Genomic DNA, 19,224 nt, shown 5'->3' with positions numbered 1-19,224 from the left:
ATGATGATGTTTTTGGGCATTACTGGGTATAGTTCAGCATGGGTGGAGGATTACTCTAGACTAGTCGCTCCATTGAGGGGGATGATTAAGGAAACAGGTAGTGATAACCTCCAATCTTGCATTACTTGGACAAGGGAAGCTGATTTGGCGTTTGAGACAATTAAACACAAATTGCAAGAAGCGCCAGCTTTAGCGCTTCCAGATTATTCCAAAGAATTTGGATTGTATGTTTCTTCTTCAGCCGAGGGGAAGTATGCCTGCGCTGTTCTTACGCAACCAACAGGCATTGGACCTAGTCCACAGCCCATAGCCTATTACTCTGTCGCATATTCAGAGGTAGAAATGGGTTTCGCGCCATGTTACAGAGCAATGGCCGGGGCTTATCTTATGTACGAGAAGGCAACAGCCTTAACAATGGGGTACCCAATTACCATTCTCTGCCACCACAGTCTAAGGAACCTCTTGAATCAAGGCAAGTACACTTTGACGATGCCTAGGATTAGGGATTATTACAGGATGTTGGAAAGGGAAGATGTAACCTTACTAAGATGTAACACACTTAACCCAGCAGAGACCTTGCCAACCCCAGAAGATGGGGAACCACACGATTGTGTGAAGGAAGCTACGAGGTACTCTAAGCTTAGAGCAGATCTACTAGCTTTGCCTTTAAAGGAAGCTGACGTTGAGTATTGGACTGATGGATCTTGTTACCGGGTAGGAGAACATTTACGTGCCGGGTATGCCATAGTCCGATCCCAAAATTCGAAGTTCATTGTAGAACAGGCCGAGGCTGTTCCTCAGCCTTGTTCAGCTCAGTTGGCTGAATTGATTGCCCTCACAGAAGCATGCAATTTGGGAACCGGACAAAGAGTGACAGTATACACCGACTCTGCCTATGCCCACAATGTGTGTCATTTACATGGAGCTGTATGGAAGGGACGGGGTTTTAAGAAAACTGATGGTTCGCCTATTCAGCACCACGCTCAAATCATGAAGCTGTTACAAGCCATGATGAAACCAAGGGAATTAGCCATAGTAAAGTGTGCCGCACACAGATCTGACTCATCACATGTCACACAAGGTAACAGGGCTGCAGATGATGCAGCCAAAGCTATTACAGGAGCAGACAAAGCAGGTAAAGTTCTGCTGGTCACACATGAAGTACAGTTACAGGGCATGGTCACGCTTGAGGATTTGTTGATGTTACAGAGTGAGGCAAATGCGCTAGACAAAAACTTATGGTTAACAAGAGGAGCTAGTCAGGATGACACAGGTCTATGGAGAAATCATGAGGGGCTGGTTGTGGCACCCCCAGATTTATTAGGCGTACTGATACAGGAAGCTCATGGATTAGCACATGTGTCCAGGGGGGAGGTAAGACGCAAGATCACCAAGGAATATGGTTTTTGGGCTCCATATTTGTTGGAACAAATAGACCATGTCCTTGGTCAATGTGTGGTCTGTTTGAAGAACAATATCAGACCTGGAATACCAGTGGGAACTGGGCATATCCCTACCCCAAACGGGCCAATGAAACATTTAGTGATTGATTATGTGGACATGATTCAACCTATTGCAGGATACAGGTACATGCTAGTTGTAGTAGACAGGTTCAGCAGATGGGTAGAAGCTTGCCCCACTCGAAGAAAGGATGCTCAGTCTGTAGCAAAGTTCCTATGCAGGGAAGTCATGCCTAGGTTTGGAATTCCAGATAGGATATCGTCAGACAATGGTAAGGAATTTGTGGATAAGACGGTAAAGCTTATACTACAAAAGTTGGGAATCAAGCAGAGACTTGGGTGTATTTACTCACCTCAAAGCCAGGGGATAGTAGAGAGGATGAACGGGGTCCTTAAGAACCGTCTTTCTAAGGTCTGTAAGCATACAGGTCTTAATTGGTTGGAAGGACTCCCTCTTGCATTGATGGCCTGTCGTTCCAGTGAGATTCGAGGGCTGCACTTGACTCCCCATGAACTGGTAATGGGGAGGATAATGACAGCTCCCTGTGTACGAACCAGTGGGAAAGGGCCAAGTTTGGCTCTCCTGGAGAGTGACATGAAAGCCTATGTACAGTACATGACTAACCGGCAAAAGAGTATCTCTTCTTATGTGCTCCACAAACAGGAACGTGAGGAGGAGGTGAACGCACAGGAGAGGAAGGACGCGTTGCAACCGGGTGACAAGGTATACGTGAAGGTCTACAGACGGAAGTGGCATGAGGCTCGACGGGAAGGACCTTACGAGGTCGTTCGGTGCACTGGGACTGCCCTCCAGATCAAGGGGTCCCCCACCTGGTATCACGTTCATCACTGCATCAAGGCGCCCAATGAGGACGATGAGGGAGAACCTCAGCAGGATGGTGAGGAGATCCCTGGGGACGAGGAAGTCCACAGCTTGGACATGCAGGCTGACGAAGATGTTGGTGAGTATCTGCGTCATGATGCAGATGATGCCGGGGGCCTCGTCCCAGACCCTGTCCAGCCCACTGATGAGTGGGTCAACGGAGACCGTGAAGGATCCAGTGACTGCGACACCCCTCTTGGGGGTTCTACCGAGCCTGGTGTTGCCCCTGTTGTCACCCCTTCCGACCCTGACAATGCTCCAGATGGAGATGTCAGCAACCCGGGCGGATGCCCGGACCGAGGTACCATTGAGAGACACAGACCTGTCAGTGATACACCTCAACCAGTCAGACCCCGTAAAACACCAAGGCCAATTAGGAGGAAACTCAAGCCATGCCGTTTCAGAGACTGATATACCCCTTAGTGTTCCTACCCCATTGACTTCTTTGGACAATGTTACACTTTACTCACACACTGTTATGCCTGGACGTCAGAGAAGAATGGTCATCGCAAGTAGAGCTTTTACTTGCCCACATTCACGTTGTACTATTGATGATTGTTTGATCTATACCGCCGAAGAGAGCGAGTGGTATTTATTGGATACTACATATATTACACTTGATCAGTACTCAAGCAACATGCAAGAAACTCGTGTGACATTAACTAATGTTGACCAGGAAGAGAGCTCGTATTGGTGTGCTAGACGTGATATCGGTGAACCGGTGTCTAGTAAATCCAACAATTTCAAGGACATAATTTGTAGGACCAGGCCTGACTATCCACACCACTATAGGACCTCGGACTGTGAGACATTGGTGCATAAATATGTTCACGATGAGTTACCAGGAAAGGTTGAAAATGTTGCTGTGAAGGCTCCTACGAAGGCGATTGTAGTTGCTACTGACGATTATTTGTTGTATGATTCTAATCACCTGGGGACACGGTCCCACCCTAATTCTGCCACTAGTATCATGAAAGATTTTGCTTCAAAAATGAATTATTCTGATTGCTGGATTTGTCAACAGGTCCCTGTAAGTGCGTCTGCTCCTATGTTTTTCCCCATACCGTTAACTAAAGCAGAATGGCTTCATTATAATTGGCAGGGTTTAGCCCCATTTGTTTTACAGGGCAAGAACCAGAGCTCTTCTTGTCAGCCCAGCACGATTCTGGTTCCTTTAAATTCTTCCTATGCAGGTGTGGATATTGGTGTGTTGGAACGTCTGACAGCAGCGGTTAACAAACACCATAGGCCTAGCGGTGTGGGGAAGGTTATTATTGATAGGCTTACACATTTGTCACAACCAACAGGTCCGAAGAAGATATATATTATCCAAGCTATGTTCGCTCAATTAAATGGTACTGCATTGAGTCCTCATCTGTCATGTTCTGGGAGTGTGACTTCTACACGGTGGAGGGGTTCAGTTGTTATTTCTGGATTAAAATGTAAAGTTGTTGATTGTGCTATGGTGCCTCAAATGAAATTACATGATACCAATACTACCAGACGGCAGAGAGGCACCACGCAGCTTAGAGTCATGCCTCTCGTAAATGTTACAACCTGTATTGACATTCAAGTACGGCCCAAGATCAGCTCGGTTCGTCAGTTAGGGGCTGCGTCTTGTGTAGGTGGAACCATTTTCTCGTATCCTGGTACGGAGCTTCAACTCCCGGAACATGTGTTTCTTGTGTGTGATAATGATGCATTCTCTAAGCTTCCTGCTTTCATTGAGGGTGGTTGTTATTTGGCTCATCTGATACCTTTGATTAGGAAAGTTACTCGGGAGGAGATGTCTGTACTTCACAAACAAGCAACCCATCGTAGTCGTAGGGCGTTGTCTGCCGCTCAGAAGTTTTTTGGCCTAATATTCCCAAGTTATGGTGTCTACAACACTCAGACTGAATTAAGTGCCTTATCATCCGTTCTTGAAAAACACATTAATGCTTCGGATGCTGTAGTGTCTGCCCTGGCCACTGAATTGACTGAAACTAAGAATGTAGCTCTCCAAAATAGAATGGCTTTGGACATTATTTTGGCCAGTCAGGGTGGTACTTGTGCTTTGATAGGCGGTGAATGCTGCAGTTATATTTCGGATTCTGGTAACGCTTTGCATGATTTTCATGAATCTAACAAGAAGGGTGTTGAGGATTTACATAAAGAACACGGTTGGAATATGTTAGATTTCTTTGATTCTGCTTTTTCAGGTATTGGTAATATGATCAGGTCCGTCGCTATTATTTTTGTTGTCATTATCATCTGTATTATGTTACTTGGTATTTTGATCAAATGTTTTGGAAAGTGTATTTCGGATATTCCTATTAATGCTTTGGTGTTGACCAACGTAGCTGAGGAGCAAAAGCTGGATTCTGTTTTGCTTTCTGATTTTGTTTCCTCTTTTGATGATTTGTTTATTAAGTGAAGTTTTGTGATTATTTGCGTCGATTACTGTTTGTTTCTTTCTATATCATGTGATTGATGTCAGTTGAGAAGTGGTGTGGTGGTTATGCAAAGATAGGAAAGCGGTTCTGTTCCTAGCGCAACGAAGAAAACGCTCTTGACTGGGAAAGGATATCAATCTGAGACAGCGGTAAAGGCTGTTCTCCAACTGGGTACAAGTGCTAGTAACCTCTGACCCCGACGCTTCAAGGACAAAGAAAACATCGGTCGTTGGAAGTTTCTATGTTAATTTGTGCATGATGGATTGTGTTTAGTTTAATTGTGGTTGTTATTTTCAAGATTCTTTTTGTTATTGGTTGATTTCTATTTTTTGCATGATGTCTTTGGGTTCTTATTAGTTATTTTTTGTTTTTTGTTTTTTTATTTTTTATTTTTTTAATTTTTTTTATATTTTCTTAGCTGTGATATGTGGGGTTTGTGTTTTTGTTTTGGTTTATGTGATCATTTAGTTTCGGAACACCCTCTGGGTGGTCCGAGGGGGGATGTGTAGTATATTTTTACACATATTAATAGCCTTCTTATATAACGTATATCTTACACATATAACACACATATATTAACGTATATTTTTACACATATTACATGTATATATATATATATATATATACATACATATTATTACAGATGATCGCGGGGAGATTTGAGAATCCATTGTTGCGCATGCGCAGTCACACACACACGCATATGCACGCCCCCAAGGGTCTAGGCCAATCAGAGGCCTAGGAGGAGAGCTATAAGACTTCCGTGCAGAGGCGCGAGCGGCCTGCTTTTTTGACTATCTCGACTGTGACTGTTTAAGTGTGCCTGTAATCTGAAGACCCGACCTTTTTGAATAAATACTTTTAACCTGGGCCAGAAGTTTTCATCTCTTCTTGTATCACTGAAACAGAGAAAATATCCTACACTTTTGAAAAGAAGGCAAGATAAAGTGAGTGAACTCAACGCAGAGCAGAAATTGGTGTTTATACATTGTATTATTCATCAGCAAGCGTTGTGCAAGTCAGTGCTAAAACTTAGCCATGTGGTTGATGTTGTTACTACAACAGTTAATTTCATTAGAGCGCGAGCATTAAATCACAGGCAGTTTGTTTCACTATTGGAGGAGCAAGAGAGCGAACATGGTGATGTCAGGTACCACACAGCTGTCAGATGGCTCAGCCTGGGCAAAGTGCTAAAAAGGTTTTGGGTTCTGAAATCAGAGATACAGGAGTTTTGGGAGATGAAAGGCAAAACCATCCCAGAGCTGTCTGATGAGGACTGGATGGCAGATTTATCATTTGCTGTTGATGTGACTGCAATGATGAATGAACTGAACACACAACTGCAGGGCAAGTAGTCCTTGGGCCAAACCATTTTTCACTACCAAATTCTGGGCAAATCCTAGATGTGATTTTCCTATTCCTATACATCCCTAGATTATGTTTTGATATGATAGACCTTTTGGATTGGCAGCTTATTAGTAGTTATCACCTCGTAAAGGTACGGAGCGCTTTTTTCAAAACCGGAGTTTTGCCTAGAAAAGTCCCCTGCCATATCTTGCTCCCCTTCGTATGATTCGCGCCTAGCTGTGGTGTGGTTGTGATAGAGACATGAGCCTTTTCATGTTCTTTATGCGCCTGAGTCTCCTAAACACGTAGAGATCAACCCCGAGTCGATCAATGATTCCTACGATGAGCTATGGTAACTTTCCCGCACCTACCCCCTACCGATGAATGCCTACTTTTTGCGGTTTTCCGGAGGTATTGTGCGGTAGGTGCGGGAAAGTTTCCATAGCTCAGCGTAGGAAGCTCTGATCGACTCGGGGTTGGTCTCTACGTGTTCAGGAGACCCAGGCGCATAAAGCTAACCTGGCTCATGTCTCTATCACAAGCACAGCCCGAGCTATGCGCGACTGACGTGAAGGGGAGCAAAATATGGCAGGGGACTTGTGGACCCGAATGCAGGACACTGAGGCGGAGTCAGATGAAAGGTCAAACCCATGGATGGGTACATTTATTGTTTTCTGAATTTGTATGTTTAAATATACAAATGATACATTATCTACTTAAAATATGCATTAATTTACATAGTTTTCCAGAATAAAAATCTAAAACAAAGTGCTTAAAACAAATAAAGTGTGTGTTTACCTCCTCAAATAAATTAACTTAGCCCCAGCCAGATCCATATTTAGAGGTAAGTTACCTCAGGTAACTTTAGCTAGCAAGCTAGTTTAGAGTTAGTGGTAATGTATAGCTGGTTAGATAACGAAGCGACCTTGGGTTCCCTGAAAGGTGCTATATAAATGCAAGTTATTATTATTATTATTATTATTATTATTATTATTATTATAACTAGCTAGCTAGTTTTTTCTACCATAAATCATCTCCTGAAGCCACAACCATCTCCCACTACTGAGGCTACAGAGCAGCGATGTAACAGCTTCATTGACTTTTTCAGATCCAAGGTCAACAACATTCGCTCTCTGATGCCCAGCTCTTCCTCTCTGTCTCCCTCTGCTACCAACCCCTCGCCTGGGAGTTTGCCATCTCTCCCATGTTTCACAGAGGTTCAACAGAGCCACATTATGGAAATCCTTAGAGGAATGAAATCATGCACTTGCGCCCTGGACCCCATTCCCACTGCTCTGCTCAAGTCATACACCAACCTTGCCTTCCTGTCCAAGGTGCTAGTGAAGGAAGTTGCTTCCCAACTCCAGGATCACCTCAAACACAACAACCTGTTTGAAAGATTTCAGTCAGGCTTTCGCTCAGCCCACAGTATAGAAACGGCTATGCTAAGGGTGACGAATGAACTGCTAATGACATCCTCCTGGACCTGACAGCAGCATTTGACATGGTGGATCACACTATCCTCCTAGAGCGCCTCCACACCACCATTGGACTCTCAGACTCTGCACTGAAGTGGTTTCAGTCCTATCTCTCTGGCAGGACTGAATACGTCTCACTGGGAGGATGCAAGTCCAGACTTCTCCCTGTTACCTGTGGTGTTCCACAGGGGTCGGTTCTCGGCCCCATCCTCTTCGTCGTGTCATCACCAGATATGGGATGTCTTTCCATTGTTATGCTGATGACACACAGCTCTACATTAAAACTGCCCCAAGCCCCTCTGCAGCCATGTCATGTCTCACCACCTGTCTTGAGGAGATAAAGGCATGGATGAACAACAACTTCCTTCAGTTAAACAGTAACAAATCCGAAGCTCTTCTTGTTGGCACCCCACACCAGGTTCAGTCTTCGCCCATCTCACAGCTCCCCTTCGAGGGTCAAGTCATCCCCTTCTCCTCCTCAGTCTCAAATCTGGGGGTTAGGTTTGACCCTCACCTGACCTTCAGTGACCATATAAAACACCTGTGCAAAACCTCCTTCTATCATCTCAGAAATATTTCCAAACTCCGTCCCACTCTAACCCTGTCAGATGCAGAGAACTTGTCCATGCCTTTGACTACTGCAATCCGCTCTTCATCGGGATTCCTGGCAAAAGCATACAGAAGCTGCCATACATCCAGAACAGCGCTGCCAGGATCCTGACGAGAGTCCACAAATACAAGCACATAACCCCCGTTCTACACTCACTACACTGGCTCCCTGTCTCATTCAGGGTTGACTACAAAGTCCTTCTTCTCACCCATAAATGCATCAACGGACACGCACCTCCCTATCTACAAGAACTCATCACTCCACAAACCTCCACCCGCACCCTCAGGTCTTCAAACAGTTTGCTCCTCCAGGTCCCCAATACCAGGCTCCGCACCATGGGGGACCGAGCCTTCTGTTCGGCTCCGCCGTGCCTGTGGAACAGCCTTCCTAGCCAGCTAAGGGCAGTACAGAGCCTGTGGAACAGCCTTCCTAGCCAGCTAAGGGCAGTACAGAGCCTGTGGAACAGCCTTCCTAGCCAGCTAAGGGCAGTACAGAGCCTGTGGAACAGCCTTCCTAGCCAGCTAAGGGCAGTACAGAGCCTGTGGAACAGCCTTCCTAGCCAGCTAAGGGCAGTACAGAGCCTGTGGAACAGCCTTCCTAGCCAGCTAAGGGCAGTACAGAGCCTGTGGAACAGCCTTCCTAGCCAGCTAAGGGCAGTACAGAGCCTGGACTCTTTTAAGACAGGCCTTTGACTGTTGAACTGTGTTCATTTTTGTGATTTATTTTGAGATTCTTTTGAATGAAAAGTGCAATACAAATAAAATGCATTATTATTATTTATAGTTAATAACACTTTAGTTAGCTAGCTAAACTAGCAAAGTAGCCTGTTGTGTGCCCAGGCTTGAGACAGGGTTTTATATTGTAGTAATATTAATGTAACTTAATTTACATTAAATTTACAGAAGATTCCTTGTTTGTAGCCCCTCTGTTGTAATGAGATCTGCCCCAATTACTGCACCCTGACAATATTTTAGTTTAGAGTAAGGTTGGTAATTTAATGTCAAACTAGATGTATTCCTCTATTTCAGAGACCCACATCATCAGCAGTAAGTGTAAGTCTAACGATGGATCCAACTTCAGGTGAATGCAGCAGCAACCTGCCAAGAAAGCGGCATGGACAGCATCATCCACTGCTCTGATGATGGACAGCATCATCCACTGCTCTGATCATGGACAGCATCATCCACTGCTCTGATCATGGACAGCATCATCCACTGCTCTGATGATGGACAGCATCATCCACTGCTCTGATCATGGACAGCATCATCCACTGCTCTGTCATGGACAGCATCATCCACTGCTCTGATGATGGACAGCATCATCCACTGCTCTGATCATGGACAGCATCATCCACTGCTCTGATCATGGACAGCATCATCCACTGCTCTGATGATGGACAGCATCATCCACTGCTCTGATGATGGACAGCATCATCCACTGCTCTGTCATGGACAGCATCATCCACTGCTCTGATCATGGACAGCATCATCCACTGCTCTGATCATGGACAGCATCACCCACTGCTCTGATCATGGACAGCATCATCCACTGCTCTGATGATGACTCCAACTCAAACCTGGTGTCACCCCAAAACCTGGACTTATGGAGAACTTTGTTGAGGGCGGCAGAAATCAGAAAACATCTCCCAATTTTGGACCAGACCTACCACCGGACTCCATACACCTACAGCTTTCACTGCCTTGTGGGCTAAATAAATGTAACTGTTCATCTGCCTCCGCCTCAGTGTCCTGCATTCGGGTCCACTCCCGTACAGAACGTAGGCTAACACACATTTTAAATGACAGCAGTCCATACTTTAAGAGGGGATAAGGTATTAAACTACCAACAACAAGGTCCAACAAGGTCTATCACATCAAATAATAATCTAGGGATGTATAGTAATTAATTACTGTCTTTATCCAATCTGTGGTCCAAATGTTCTTTAAAGATATGCAAATTAACTCATATTTTAAGTAGATAATACATCATTTGCATATTTAAACAGAACATTTCTGAAAACTTGTAATACAAAAAATGATTGTCTCAATGTAAGTAATCAACTGGGGAAGTTTCATGGTGATATCTATTAGGTAACATGTTTTACTCATCAAAAAGTCCCCGGCCATATTCTGCTCCCCTTCGCGTCAGTCGCGCATAGCTCGGGCTGTGCTTGTGATAGAGACATGAGCCAGATTTGCTTTATGCGCCTGGGTCTCCTGAACACGTAGAGACCAACCCCGAGTCGATCAGAGCTTCCTACGCTGAGCTATGGTAACTTTCCCGCACCTACCGCACAATACCTCCGGAAAACCGCAAAAATTAGGCATTCATCGGTAGGGGGTAGGTGCGGTAAAGTTACCATAGCTCATCGTAGGAATCATTGATCGACTCGGGGTTGGTCTCTACGTGTTTAGGAGACTCAGGCGCATAAAGAACATGAAAAGGCTCATGTCTCTATCACAACCACACCACAGCTAGGCGCGAATCATACGAAGGGGAGCAAGATATGGCAGGGGACTTTTCTAGGCAAAACTCCGGTTTTGAAAAAAGCACTCCGTACCTTTACGAGGTGATAACTACTAATAAGCTGCCAATCCAAAAGGTCTATCATATCAAAACATAATCTAGGGATGTATAGGAATAAGAAAATCACATCTAGGATTTGCCCAGAATTTGGTAGTGAAATGTTCAATTTGGGGGTTTGGCCCAAGGACTAAAGGGCCTTTTTGTTCATGAAATGCATAGCCATGTGAAAGCCTTCATGACAAAGTTGCAATTCATTTCAAGGCAACTAGGCAGCAACAATCTCGAACACATGAAAACCCTGAAAGAAGTCAAACCATCAGCTGATCACCGGCACAGGTATTCATCAATGTTAGGAGCACTGCATGGTGAATTTTCAAGGCGTTTTCAAGATTTCAAAAAGGTTGAGGATGAAATGCAGCTGGTTTCCTCTCCCGTTACCTGCAGTGTTGATAGTGCACCCACTGATGTTCAGCTTGAACTCATTGACCTGCAGTCTGATTCACTACTGAAAGAGCACTTCAAGTCAGCATCACTGCTAGAGTTCTACTCTGCTCTCAAGGAGGAGAACTTTCAAAACATGAGGAGACATGCTCAGAAGATATTGGTTCTCTTTGGATCCACCTACATATGTGAACAGACATTCTCAGTCATGAAGTTTACCAAATCCAGGTACAGATTCTCTCTCACTGATGAACATCTGTCAGCTGTGCTTCGCATCTCCACCTCAGACATTCAACCTGACTTTGATGGACTTGTTAAAGCTCAACAGAGACTGGATTTCTCACACTGAATGAAAACAAAGAACTGAAGAACACTAAAATGTGGAAATATAACAAGTGAAATGGGACACTTTTTTTGTGCACAGTTCTGAAAACATTAAATGTTTAATATAGGCATGTAAAGTCAAAAAGGCTACAAAACTGGGACACTTTTCTTTACACAGTTACAAGTGACATGTCTTGTTTATTTTGGCTACAAAGATGATGTGATGTCTTTAGGAAGCTAAAAAAAGCCTTGTTTCAATAGTACATGAAACTCAAAATGCCCTTTGTTATTAATGTGACTGAAAATGAGTCAAATGTTTCACATTTTGTTTATCATTTTGGAAATTCTATTTGAATAAATGATATTTTTGAAAGCTAACCTCACCTTTTAATTGCCAAATAATAACATACACTCTTACCAGCGGTCAAAACAATGCCATTTACTGCTTTTTATATAGAAATAAAATGCAATTATGCATAATTGAGTTCGGAATTTTGGCCCGGCCCTCCAAAATATTTTCAGTTGCTCATTTGGCCCCCTGGGAAAAATAATTGCCCACCCCTGCTCTATAGGGTGTTCAAGGATAAGAGATCCATTCCGAGATGGCGGAGAAAATGATATGAAAACAAAAAGCTGGAATTTCCACCCTGTTGGATGAACATTTATAAAACTTGGTACATATGTGTCTTTCCTCATAGGGAACATATTTGCCTCAAGAACCCATACGGTCCGCCATGATGGATTTTTCTTGAGGTGGAAAATTTGGCCAAACGTATAAAAATTCAGATTGGTCCGAAATTGTATATGAACATGCGTGGTGCACGTCTCTCTATAGGATGTTAAAGGATAAGAGATCCATTTAAAGATATCAGAGAAAATTATATGAAAAGAAAACAATTTTCAAATACTCTGAGAATTTGCCCTGCTACCTCAATTTTTATGGCAGTCGACAGGCTGATAGAGGGCACTACAATGGGTTACTATGTCAAAGTATTTGAAGATATCTAAAAAAACAAAAAAAGGACATTACAGATGTTTGAAATTTTCGACACGTTTGTGACATAATGACGCTTCATTTGGCGTGGGCATACAACATGGTCATTAACTGGGAAGGTTAATCCACAATGCATTTTTGTATTTACACTTAGTGTATATTATCATTGTAGCATAGTAGCCTATGTATATCATTCCATAATTAGGTGATTGGTATCTTACAGGCCCGTGGTCCTAGGGTACTTCATAATATCATAGCTTAGTATATCATGAGTTCAACTTGGCCCATATTAGATGAGTGGTCTACCCCCCTGTCTGTAGGTCTACCCCCTATCTGTCAATCTACAACCTGTCTGTAGGCCAACCCTGTGTCTGTCAATCTCACCCCATTTATGGTTATGGGGGCATATCTGTAGGAACACGCCCCATTGCCGCTTGCGGTTATATTTTTAAATGTAGTTTGAAGCAATGATCTTTTGAAAAAGAATGCTGAGTGATACCTTGCATATTGTATATTAAAAACATAATAAAAAAAGATAGAAAATTGCTCTAAGCCAGCAATCCTGCAGATAGCCAGTGATATACACTCACTTCATTAGGTACACCTTTGCTGTTAGGTACACCTTTGTTGTTAGGTACACCTTTGTTGAAGATACCACAAAGAATTAAGGCAGTTCTGAAGGCAAGAGGGGGTCCAACTCGGTACTAGCAAGGTGTGCCTAATGAAGTGGCCGGTGAGTATATATATATATATATACACTTACTTGGTATAAAATGCCACAAACTTCAACTCGTCCAGATCTCCCTGGATTACGACATCATCAAAGCCCTCGCCGTAACCTTGACAATAAAAATGAATAATTTCTGATGAACCATTGGTTTGTAACACCAATACACACCTCCATTTTCATGACGGCTCACCTCTCTGGCTTCACAGCTAGGTGGCAGTGATGCAGCTACAATCTCAACAGAGGCTTTTTAAAGGGGGCCTCAGACCCTGCCTATCCCCTCCTGTAGATCAGAAAGGATTGGATAGGTGTAAGTAAGCAACATGGTGACATCTTGCCCTCTGACAGACTACTCAGAGTTTTCACCATATTGCTTATATCTATCCAATCCCTTCAGATCTATAGGAGTGCCTAGGTTTAGGGATCTGTGGAGTGGGGGCTGGGGGCTGGGGGCCCATTTGGAATTCAGAGAGTGTGTAGCCTACTTAACTACTCATAAAACAATGAGACATTTATACTGAGTTACCGATTACTTTTCACATATTCAGTTCAACTGAAAGCTAATGAAATCATACAGTAGAAAAACAAAACATGCGTTGTTTCCCTCCTGAGGAGAAGCCCTGTTTACCTGCATAGCGTATGCTTTTCCCAAACATGGCTGACCAGAAGTAAGGCACCGTTTTGATCTCAGTGGCTTTTCCCATCATGCTGAGTGCTGCTACTCTTCCTGTCAATCAGACACAAGCATAGGGTGTTCTCATGATCAACTTTAGGTCAAAGTTATATATGTAATTTATACTGTACTTACTGTAATTACTGTTATTACATGTAAATGTTACTATGAACAACCAAATGATCAGTATACTAATTAGTCCACAGTAGAGGACAAGCAGCTTAGTTGTTTGATCTCTAGGAGATGATAACACTCACCGTGCACATGGGCCATTTGCCAGTGAGGGATGTTCACCTTCTTATTGCTGCGCTGTGGGAAAGGAAACGTCACCACGTCTCCTCCAGCAAAGACGCCATCAACATTCGTCTGCATCGTCTGACAATTCGGAAGATGAATTTGGTGTGTTAGTTGATAACTGCATTGCAAATGACATAGTATTCCTGTATATCCTTGTAATGCAGCCATGCATGGAATGAATTATTTCCAATGGGATAATAAAGATAAACTCGAGTGCACAGTACAGAGCAGAACAGGCTGTGTTTTCTGTCTTGTTGTGGTGTTGTTTAGTTTTTACCTTGTTGACGGTAATGAAGCCCTTGGAGTCCATGTGAACCCCGCTCTGTTTCAGGAAGCCTGTCGCTGGGCCGGAGCCTGCAGGGTGAAGACATATTATGATAGGCTATATAGACACATGATTTAGAGCAGGTCAATTATTAGATTATTATTATTAGATACTTCACCGCCATGAATCAGAACATAGTGATGGACATTGACTAGCGGGTGTGTAAAATATAGTTGTATGTGAAGTCAATGTTCTCTAGGACTGCTGAGGAAGTACTCCTGTGCTCCTCCAGCCCCACTGTATTTGAGCTTGTCTCACCTGTGCCAATGACACACACATCTGCCCGTAGAACTTTCCCACTCTTCAGAACCACTTCTTTCAACTGTGGAACGACATAAAAACAACATTGACAAAAAACAGTGAGGCCACATACAGTACGTACAGTATCACTAGAGCCACACTCCAAATTGAGGTTTTGGTAGTACAGTAATCCAGTGTTGATCCTCTCTTTTAGCCGACACACTGTGGTTCACCTAGACCAATCATGTCTGTTCTGAAAATGGGCTTGATTAACCAGGGAAAAGGGGAGAGAGAGTCCTACTGTTCATCATGTCAGGCTGTTTCTCTCACTTTCTGAATACCTGTCCATGATGGCCGAGCATCTCCGCCACCTCATTCTGCATGTAGAACTTCACCCTGTTCGTCTCAAACAGCTGCAACGACAGAGCACACACCGGTGGTATTACTCCAAGATTATCTTATGGTAATTTTTTCCCATTGACTATGTAATATTTTAATCTAAAATACAATGTGATTGTCATCTGAAATACAATTTTTCGGTGTAAAAATGCTAATCAAGTTGCTCTGCAGTAAGGTGTGTACAGCCTGATTTCTCAGGAGTGTGTCCCTACCTTCATTATGGCTTTCCCTACTTTCTCGCCAAGAGCTTGCCGGAAGGGGATGGCTTCGATCCCGATGATAGAGACAGAGTGGGCCTTGTCTGTGAGAGCAGCAGCCACCTCCATGCCTGATAAACAATACAGAAGACACACATGTATCACATTCACAGATGACCACTTAACCACACACTACACTTTATGTGCGGTAACAATTTAGTTAACAGTTTGGTTAGTTAGTTAGTATTAACTAATTAAATACGAATATTATTAGTATTGTATTAACATGTATTAACATAGCAATTTAGTGAAAGCTTTGTGATTGTATTGTAATTGTATTGAGCAGCTTTACACAAGTAGGACATGCAACTGTCATTCACTCAACTCCATTATTATGCAATTACAAAGCAATTACTGAATTATTGTTTCATAATCATTATTGCAACATGTTAAAGGGGCATCTGGGATTTAAATAATAACAAAGTGTCTCACCCCCCCCCCCCCCCCCCCTCCCACACACACACACACATTGGATTGGGCTGAAGATGATGTGTTCTGCTATGTTGTACATGTGTGTGTTGAATGACTGTCTCTTAAAAATGTCTATTGTGTTTTCATAAGTGGATGCTGTTGAAATGTAACCACTCTCAAATTCGTTCATGGATACAAGGACTGACCATCCATGAGATCAAAATGATAGTTTTAACCATGCTGAAGCTATATGTTGTTTACATTGAAGTAAAATAAGCTTGTATTTTGGGTTCTGAGGAGGTAAGACAGTTGTACTACACTTATGAGGCATACTACAGTAAATTCTTCAAGAATCAATGGCCATCTTCAGGGGTCATAATTCATTTAAAAGTAAAAAGAATGGATATACCAATCCAAGATTGACCCTTTAACCATGTTGTTATTATAGCAATTGCAGTGTTACTACATAGGTATAAGCAGCACATAATGTGAAGTTACTCAATTGTAACAGAACTGTTATAATTCTGTTTATATTCTGTTTATACTGTATTGTCATATGTCTCACCAACAAATGAAGTTCCCACAACCACAGCATTCTTGTTATTGGCCAGCCTGGCTACGCTGTTGGCATCTTCAGGGGTCATGAGGTGAAACACATTGCCAATGTCCTTGCCTTTGTAGCTCATTGGCTTGGGTCTTACAAACAAAAGTCAGGGGTGGATCAGTGTCAATAAAGGAATCATTCATATAAACACTGGTCATACTCTATAAGCCATAACAGAATTATATTTCACCGCATTCAACTGCAACTGTTACTCCTTACTTGCTTCCTGTAGCAATAAATAGCTTCTTGTATTCCATCCTGAAGCCATCTTGAAATGTTACAGCCCTTGTCTTGACATCCACTGCTACTGCCTACAGGAAATTAAGACATCCCACAGTTAAAAGAAACATCTTTTAGCCAACATGTCACAGGGGGGATTTGTTCCCCTTCATTGCTGGTCTGAGACCAGTTCTGGCACCTTGTCTCACCTCCTTCTCTGTGAGCAGCTCGATGTCATGGCTCTGAAGGAACTCCATGGAGCGTAGCTTTAACTGCTCTGCTGTGCTTTCTAGGGACTAAGGGGGAGAGGGTTGGTTATACCCTATCACAGCACAACACTTGCACTAATGGGTGACAGAGAGAGAATAAATGCAACCTTTCTAACACAAACGAGCCTCAAAGCAAAGTTGTTAGTGATTTTAATTATAAGAATTGCAAAATCAGAGGACTATGTTCCCGCAGGTTTTTACAACCAAAAAAACCCATAAACATTAAACATTAAATAAACATTACAAGGAATGATGTTATACCAATATTTAGACAAGAATAAAGATGGGTTCAAAAATACAAAATCATATTGACCGAATCTTGGAGCATGAAATCTACAGGAAGATGATAAAAACTGTAACCATGAACAGTTGGCATGAGTGACAATCCAGGTTTATTGCCAGTTTTGCAATGTTTTTTTCCAAAACCTTCTTCCAATTGAAATAAATATTATTACAAATCTGTATGAGTAGCCTTTGTGGTCTGTGTTGTGTTCTGGGTCTCTGTACAAACCTTACTCAGTTTAGGCCTGTCATACGGAGGGTGTTTGTCCATGGTGCACATGATGATACGATCTGTGAAGCCCTCTTGTCTTAACGTCTCTGCACACACCAGACCCGCTGGACCTTGAGACACAAAACCAACACATTTATTGTAGTAGAGTCTTACTGAGATGTGAATACGAACCAACAAAACACATACATAGGATAAATGTCAACAGTTCAAACATACACAAACAGACTTATTAGAATTACTATTAATGAGAGTACAAAGCATACTCCAACTGACCTGATCCAATGATGAGAACATGGCTGAAGCCTGTGTTGGAGTTAATGACTGCCGAACACCTCGCCATTGGCTTTGACCGCTTCTGGGACTGAAGAGCCTGGAAGTTGAAACATTTACAGGGTCATAGGTGAACCAGGATTCCAAATTCACCTCAATAATCTGTCTAAATACTCCCAATGTCTTTACCTGTTTGTTGGCGCGAATGATCACCTTGTCCTTTTCAATTCTGACCTGAAGCAAACAGACATGAGCGATGGGTACACTTTTTTGAGGATGCTGAGAGAGACAGGATAAAGCAGGGAATCTGAATGATATCACAAACGAGGGAGGTCACCTGGAAGGTGGGTAAGCTGTCCAGTCCAGGAAAGTCCTCGATGTCTCCTGTAGCGATGTTGAAACATGCACCATGCCACGGACATCGCACGTGCCCTTTGGACAAGACACCTGAAATACAGAAAGATATTTCCCATTGTGGCATCCAACGTGAAAACCCAAAGCTTCATTTTACACCAGAGAAGTCAAACCATGATAACATTACACAGGTCGTTGATAACATGGAGACTCACCTTTGACCAGCGGTGCTCCATAGTGTGGACACTTGTGAGCAATGGCAGAGAACTCCCCATGTTCTTTGATTAGCAGAGCTCTGCCACTCCCCAAATCAACCTCACGCATCCTATAAAGGGATAAGAGCACACACACACACACACACACACACACACACACACGCGTGCACGCACGCGCACGCACACACACACACACACACACGTCATGGTGCAATGAAGATTTAGATATATAGATATAGAAGGTAATGAGGCAAATTAATAAAGTACATTGTCTTTTTATAAATCTTACTGTCCATTTTCCAGATCCTTGACGTGACACACGGACGCCTCCACATAGTCTCTGGGTTGGTGGTAGAGCCGGAGAGGGGCAGAGTCCTCATCTGAGCAGTGTCCCAGCGCCCCATTGGGCCGGCAGTCAGAGAAGGGGCTCGCCTTTCCATTTGGTGACATCACATCCACTTCCTTTTCTTTCGCCAAGAGGGTTAGCTCCACTTTAACCTCAACTGTAGAACCCATTAGAAAAGCACTTCTCAGTTATTTATTCTCTCCGCTAGTTCTTCCTACTACTTTTAATTGATATTTTACACAGGCTTACATAATCAAACAATTTGGTCTTTATTCAGCCAAATCCTAATGGAGAAAGTGCTTTGTCAAGTTAAAATGACTTGACCATGACAAATGTATTGTGAATATTTACTGTAAAGGTAGTGCAAATTTGTGTTGTGACAATCTTTGTCAAAAGTACAAATTCTACACATTTTCTCTTGGGTGACAGGTCTTTGTGGCCTATGGAGGCATCTGATGACATCTGATATGTTACCTTTAGGTTTTTATTCCTACATTTTAAGAGGTGGTTGTGTAACCCTTTTTCACTGCAGCCAGCTTTATCTCTTCGGCTGGAAAATGTGCTGACCATCCAGTTCTTACACAGTAATCTGGCTGGAATTTTCAC

At 43.0% G+C, this 19,224-nt stretch overlaps 1 protein-coding gene across 1 annotated transcript in view; it reads right to left on the bottom strand.

The window, feature by feature from the left end:
• The window catches only part of aifm3 (AIF family member 3), a gene marked incomplete at both ends in the record, with an annotated part of 33,404 nt that overhangs the window by 12,203 nt on the left and 1,977 nt on the right, over window positions 1–19,224 (bottom strand). The window contains 16 exons of the mRNA XM_080530920.1: window positions 13,262–13,337; window positions 13,854–13,952; window positions 14,156–14,273; window positions 14,473–14,549; window positions 14,779–14,842; window positions 15,102–15,173; window positions 15,372–15,487; window positions 16,393–16,523; window positions 16,651–16,742; window positions 16,860–16,946; window positions 17,431–17,543; window positions 17,707–17,803; window positions 17,893–17,937; window positions 18,041–18,150; window positions 18,273–18,382; window positions 18,562–18,775. Of these exons, the coding sequence (XP_080387046.1) occupies window positions 13,262–13,337; window positions 13,854–13,952; window positions 14,156–14,273; window positions 14,473–14,549; window positions 14,779–14,842; window positions 15,102–15,173; window positions 15,372–15,487; window positions 16,393–16,523; window positions 16,651–16,742; window positions 16,860–16,946; window positions 17,431–17,543; window positions 17,707–17,803; window positions 17,893–17,937; window positions 18,041–18,150; window positions 18,273–18,382; window positions 18,562–18,775 (1,621 nt within the window). The remainder of the gene's footprint in view (window positions 1–13,261; window positions 13,338–13,853; window positions 13,953–14,155; window positions 14,274–14,472; window positions 14,550–14,778; window positions 14,843–15,101; window positions 15,174–15,371; window positions 15,488–16,392; window positions 16,524–16,650; window positions 16,743–16,859; window positions 16,947–17,430; window positions 17,544–17,706; window positions 17,804–17,892; window positions 17,938–18,040; window positions 18,151–18,272; window positions 18,383–18,561; window positions 18,776–19,224) is intronic.

The sequence above is a fragment of the Nansenia antarctica genome (assembly GCF_963989245.1).
Source record: "Nansenia antarctica genome assembly, chromosome: 5".
Taxonomy (NCBI): Eukaryota; Metazoa; Chordata; class Actinopteri; order Argentiniformes; family Microstomatidae; genus Nansenia; species Nansenia antarctica.
The sequence above is the reverse complement of the archived record's forward strand: the minus strand, read 5'-3'. Positions and strand labels throughout refer to the sequence as shown.